Raw genomic sequence first — 6,749 nt, 5'->3', positions numbered from 1 at the left:
CTCCAATCCTTGTACCCCCATTCCAGCATCTAGTTTTCTTGGTCCCCATCCCATTCCTGATGTCTGCACCTCCCCACTCTTCCCCTGAGCATCCCTGAGTCACTGGGTCTTTCTCCATCCCCATGTCTCATCCCATTCCAGACCATCCTATCCTCTACCTCACCCTATTCCTAACCCACACTTTCTCTGGTGCTCAGAATGATTATCAAGGATTGTTTAAGTCTTAAGTGTGAGATAACAAAAATCTTCTGTGCATATTACCTAATAATCATAACCATCATAAAAATACTAATGAAAGAATGTAAAGGGTTTGTTTATAACTCAGTAAAATGTTCAAAATGACACGAAAAAGCAACTACTTATCAAAAAATAGTAGGTCTTAGCCATGATAACAGAGTTTCTGGATTTCCTAGAACTACCCAGGAAGGAGATACAATCTCATGTTGCAGATTCTCTAAACCCTTCCCTTACATCCTGGAATTGCCAAAGAAAATAGCAACAATGTTTTCTCACTTTTTTTTTTTTCGGAAATGACAGTATTTTCATGCTTGAAAAATGATTTACAAGACTTCTTTTTTTCTGTTTTTTTTTTTTAAGGATAACATAGAGAAAAACCCAGTGTAGAATTGATTTTTCAGTTACAAAGGACAAAGATCACAAAATCCTACTATAATTACCCTAGAGACAACTTCTCTAAAAGAAAAGGGCAGAAGTAAAAAATACAAAATCAACTTCCCAAATCCAAGTAGACCTGTCATTCTGGGTATAGTTCTTCTATAGCTGAGAACAACTTTAACTGTGATAGAATCTATATAGATTTCTCCTGCTAGGATGTGTTCAGCACCAACTCAATATCTGTAAGTGAACAACGTAACTGGGTATGGTCATAGGAGGCCAATATCAAGATGCTGAGTGTGACAGAGTTTCAGCCCTGAGGCAGGGGCTTACAAGCCATCCCACCCTATCCCTACCTGCTGCTTGTATTCCCTGGCTGATTTCTCATGTGCATGAGCTCACTGTCTGGTTTAGTGGCCTCTAGCTATATGTAGATAGGTATTAAGCAGTTGAAATGCAGTTGGTCAAAACAGATATGCTGTAAATATAAAATACATATACTAATATATCAAAGACCTGGTTAAAAGAAAAGTTTATATTGATTCTATTTTGAAATGATAATAGTTTTGAGATATTGAGCTACATACAATTTTTATTAAAGTTGATTTTACCCATTTTCTTTTGTATCTACTAGAAAATAGGAGGTGACACGTGATTTGAATTCTATTTCTCATGGACAGTACTGCTCTAGAGACAATTGACACACTGGTAATTCTCATTTCCTTTGTCTTGCCCCAGACCATGGGTCCAAGGCCCTGTTAGAGGAGATAGTCAAGAGGCAACATGATTGAATATGAGAAACTACTGGTTTGTGTCTTTGGATTGTATCTGCAGCAGTAGTTACTCTCTGTGGAAGTACACAAGCTGGACAGGAGAGCTGGTAAGGTGACAGATACTGAAGGTGATTCATAGCTGGTTTGACCTTAAACAGCTCTTGAATACTGGGGAGCCCATACCTCCCTCTTCTAGACACTTCTTCCCAACTATGACAGCAAATTGAATCTGAAAAAAAAAGTGAGCATTCTGTGTCCACCAATAGCTTAGCAAGACAAAAGGGTAGAGTTTTTTGGCTTCTGTAAAAAACAAAAATAAAACAAAACAAAAAACGAAAAACCCCACAACATTCCTATTATCCAGGCAGTGAGAAGGAATCCCAGAAATGGTGTTCTGCTGGGTTTACGTTTATTGAACAAGTAGTTGAACAGACAGCATTGTGATCAGGAGATTTTCACGCACAGACAGATGGAGATGTCTCTATGCCCTCAGATCACAGAATCTAGGAGGAAAGAGGATGGGAAAGACTGCAAGTCAGTGAGTTCATTCCCCCAACAGCTTTGTATTATTTTCTATAGTAAATAAGACAAGCTCTGAAGAATTCTTTGTCTATACAGATGGTGAGGGTTAGGCGAGTCAGAATTGGGCATATATTTTCCCTCATGGCTTTCACCAATTCTTCCATCATTTGTCCTAGAAGAGAAGATGGATAGGTTAGGTGCTAGAAACTGAATATTACAGAAATGTGGGCTACATATTTATAGGTATACTGTAATCAAAGAAATCCATAGATCCCTGCAGTCTGCCAAGAACTCACCACTTACCATCACTTTCACATTTTATTCAATTGATTCAATGAGTCCTGAGCAACTAGTATACATTACCTGTGGAGGGAGATACAAATACTAACTCTGCCTTTGATCATGTGTGATCCTCATGGTAATGAAAAGATGTAGGTGTCAGTAACATACCACAGAGGAGGGAACAGAGCTCCAGAGAAGGTCAGTGGCTTGCCAAGGTCTCACACTGGGTCAGAACTTAAATCTAATTCCTCCAACACTAATGCTTTACTACTATAGTTTGTTTTAGGCCATTAGAATTTAATCATCTACCTTCCTTGCCTGAATCATCCAATATTCATACACTCTTGAAAATCAACATCTAAAGTTTTTTTTTAGGGATCCCTGGGTGGCGCAGCGGTTTGGCGCCTGCCTTTGGCCCAGGGTGCGATCCTGGAGACCCGGGATCGAATCCCACGTTGGGCTCCCAGTGCATGGAGCCTGCTTCTCCCTCTGCCTGTGTCTCTGCCTCTCTCTCTCTCTCTCTCTCTCTCTCTCTGTATGACTATCATAGATAAATTAAAAAATTAAAAAAAATAAAAAATAAAAAAGTTTTTTTTAAAAAGAAGGTAAGGGCCTCGGGAAGTTTTTATCCATATAACTGCACATTGTCAGCCAGTACAACTGGAGCATCAGTAGCACTATCATTCCAAACTCAGACTTCCATTTAGTTCTTACTTCCACCCTAGGAGATTTCCTTTGATTTGAGATTCACAATCTATGGTCTTGTTATATCTCTGAAAATCTTTGTCACGGAATTGAGAATAGTCATTTATTATTTCACAGAATGATATTGGTATTTTCCTTAACATAGAAATTTCCTTAAAAAATAAAGATAAAAAATAAAAATAAATTTCCTTTCATGCTAGCTAATTTTTATTTAATTGAGATATATACTCCCTCTTCTAGAGTCCCTGGTTTTCAGAACTTCCTGACAACTCAGGGATGGTGGCAGAGCATAAGCTTGAAGCCAGAAGATCTGCACCAGACCCAAAACATAAGGTTGAATAATTTTGATAATTGCAGGATCTCCCACAGGCTGATTTTCTGTGAAATGAGAAAGATAATAATCCTTGTCCTAATCACAGGTCTACATGAGGGTGCACACAGGAAAGAGCACATAAAATTCTGAGTTACATCAATCTTAGCAGTACTGAGTAATAGAAAATACTTCTTAGATACTAAGCATCATTACGCCATTCTAGGATCTTCAGTCTATTTTTCCAGGAAAGTTGTGACTGTCTGGCCTTTTTTAAAATTCATTCTTCAGATTCCAGACTCTCTTAGAGAACATTTCAATACAGAAGCAAAGTTCAGGCAATTGGTTTCAACCTCAAGGATATGCATGCATAATAGTCATTAGAGCAATGCTGGGCCATGACCCACTTGGACCACCTTGGTGTATCGAAGATCATACCACTGAATCATACAGAGGGAACTGAACCCATGCTAAGGACACCTTTTGTTCTAATGATTTATTCCATCATCTAATACCATAAATAAGTCCTGTCTGCTACATCATTCTAGTGAAAAGAAAACATCCAAAAATGAAAAGAAGAAACCCTTTTACAAAATCTTTTATGCTTAGCCCTGTCAAGATTCTTCTTTATTTTAATTAATACATCTTATCAGTATTATCCTATGACAAATTTCTCATAAAGTAGTTTTTGTCAAGTTGTCTACATGGGATTACAGCAAGATGTAGTCTAAAGTGTGATCTTTAGGATTCACATAAAGGTTATTTTCAGTCCTGAGTTATATGTAATCAGGTATATTTGTGAGATGGGAGAGATACTATATTCTGTTAATAAAATAAGGAACAAACCACTAAGATTTTATATGGTCTTCTGCTTTCACCCCCATACTCTGCTTACTTCACCTGGCCTTTTAGCAGCTAATGTAAAACCAAAAACACTTAGTTTACATCTCTTGTTTTTCCAGTTTCCCATATCAAGACTCACTGAGTAGTTCTTTTGAATGTGGCTCATCTAGTATTGCTTAGGAGCCCTAAATCTGGCAATTCCCTTATTGCCAGAGCTTTTTGTAGCAGTGGAATGGAATGAAACCAGTTGTGAATAATAATAAATATTTACTTAGTAAATGTACTCTATTACAATATTTTATTTTTATTGAATATAAATATATTTTAACATCAAATATAAAGTTATTAAGCTATAACTCACTATAATTATTAAAAATACATAAGCACTGTGCCAGGTCTGTTTCTCTAAGTTTACACTATGGACTCTTCTTTTTGTCTAAGTTCATACTTTGGTCTCTTTGGCATAAGAATAATAGTGATAATAATAACAAATGCCATTAGTTTGTAGACACTGTGTCAAATGCTTAAAAGTTAATATTTATTGAGGATTTTCAATAACTTAGTGAGACCTTTGGTCTAGATCTTTGATTTGCCGAAGGTCTCATATATGAGGAATATACAAAACTGGAATTTAAACCCATATTTACCTGGAAACAAATATTTTCTCTTGTTTGAAAATGCCTATATTTCTCCCCAAGTTATATACCATCTTGCCTGGGGAAGAGCATCCTCAAATGTAATCAAGAGGGAGAATGGCAAACCTGATAATATTTGTCAAAACATCCTTCTGGGATTTAAATGAAAAGGCCAGATTTTCATGTTGGGAAACAGTTGAATGCAGTGTGAAGCGCAAGAATATGGGAGTTACACAGAAATAGTTGAAATTCGGTTCTGTCACTCTGTGACCTCTTGCAATCTTTTCTTATCTTTTTATGGTAAATCACATACTTTGCCAAAGTGTTATGTTAGGAACATTGCTCATAAACAATCTATTAATGATCCCAGTTAACAGTAAACATTTAAAAATATTAACTATTACAATTTTATTCCCACATATTGCAGTGATTACTTATCTTCACAATGAAGGATGTGACCAATTCTGGGGTTACCTGACCCAGTATCACTTCCCTAGCCAGAGAAATGTCCATCATTTGGTGGCAGACACAGAAACAGAACCAACTCACTCTGGCAGTATCATCATAAATGCAGTGTACTTACAGATGCTGGAACAGGGAGCGATGTTGTTTCTGGAATGTTCTCTTCACACTTCCCTTCACTGCGTATGTGTGTATTAGTTTGACGTATTCTGAAACAGAACAGAGGAAATTAAAAAGATGGGAAAATTCACAGTTACAATGAGAAAAAACAAACAAACAAGGATCAACGTGGGTGAAATCTGGGCATTAAATCAGAACTGAAATGAAAGGTAAGACCCAGGATCTGAATTCAACTACTTTCCAGTAGGGATCACCCAGGTTTTGTCTCTCTCTTCATATTCAGTTCCAGATTCTTTCCTCAGTGCTGGATTCATTCCATCACATTTTATTCACCTCTATACTCATGAAATCGTTCAATGTTAGAAAAAACTTGGGGACCATCTATTCCAAAAGCCATCATTTTACAAATAGAAAAACTGGATCCCTTTGAGAAGCTTCACTGTACTGATATCGATAATGTGGGATTACAAAATACAATACATATGTATAATAAAATATATAAAATATATATAGAATATGGATTATATAAAATACAATAAAACATCATCATATGGTATGAATTTTATAGCTGGAAAAAGTCTTAAAAGGTATGCATTTTTTAAAGATTTTATTTATTCATGAGAGACACAGAGAGAAAAAGGGACCTAGGCAGAGAGAGAAGCAGGCTCCTTGAGGGGAGCTCAATGTGAGACTCAATCCCAGGACCCTGGGATCACACCCTGAGCTGAAGGTAGATGCTCAACCACTGAGCCACCAAGGCATCCCAAAAGTATGCATTTTAATGCTTCTCTCTTAAGAAATATTGCATATCAAACATCTGCTTGTTTGCTTCTGGTATTGGGAAACTCACTGTCTATCAAGGTAGTTTGACTTGTCTTTGGACACTGCTCGAGTTGAAATGACTTCCCTCAAAGACCACAGAAATCAATACTATTTCCCCTTGCCAGGGATAGTCTGGATTTCCCCACCATAAAATATACTACCAGTTCCTTTAGCTAAAAAATCCGTCCTGAGGCATGATTTATTAATATTTTTGCCATTGAAGTTTCTGACTCTAAAGTTCCCTTGACTAGAGTATCACTTGATATGGGTTTCCACAGTTAATGGAATGCTTAAAGAACACTGGATGGATAATTTAGGCCCTGACACTTACAATAAAGGGAAGTTGGAGAATTTCTGGGCTGAAGATAAGGCATATATAGTAACAAATTCCTGAATGGTTCCATACATATACTAAATGGAGATTTCTTAATTTTTAAAACTCTTAAGATCCATGGATGGATTTAAAGAGGTTTGTGTGCCCATAAATATTATGCTTACAAATTGTTAATGTTGCTTCATTTTTTCTTTTTCTTTCTTTTCTTTTCTTTTCTTCTTTCTTCTTTTCTTTTCTTTTCTTTTCTTTTCTTTTCTTTTCTTTTCTTTTCTTTTCTTTTCTTTTCTTTCTTTTCTTTTCTTTTCTTTTCTTTTCTTTTCTTTTCT

At 36.4% G+C, this 6,749-nt stretch overlaps 1 protein-coding gene across 2 annotated transcripts in view; it reads right to left on the bottom strand.

The window, feature by feature from the left end:
• Positions 1-1,775: 1,775 nt before the first annotated feature.
• Positions 1,776-6,749, bottom strand: part of SPINK5 (serine peptidase inhibitor Kazal type 5) — an 80,154-nt gene continuing 75,180 nt past the window's right edge. For both annotated transcript variants that reach the window (XM_025447838.3, XM_035713712.2), the window contains 2 exons: positions 5,269-5,356; positions 1,776-2,082 (listed from right to left, as the gene is read on the bottom strand). In XM_025447838.3, coding sequence (XP_025303623.1) covers positions 2,074-2,082; positions 5,269-5,356 — 97 coding nt within the window. In that variant the 3' untranslated portion in view covers positions 1,776-2,073. The remainder of the gene's footprint in view (positions 2,083-5,268; positions 5,357-6,749) is intronic.

This window comes from Canis lupus, chromosome 2, assembly GCF_003254725.2.
Source record: "Canis lupus dingo isolate Sandy chromosome 2, ASM325472v2, whole genome shotgun sequence".
Lineage (NCBI taxonomy): Eukaryota > Metazoa > Chordata > Mammalia > Carnivora > Canidae > Canis > Canis lupus.
Note: the sequence above shows the minus strand (reverse complement) of the source record. Positions and strands in the feature narration are given on the sequence as shown.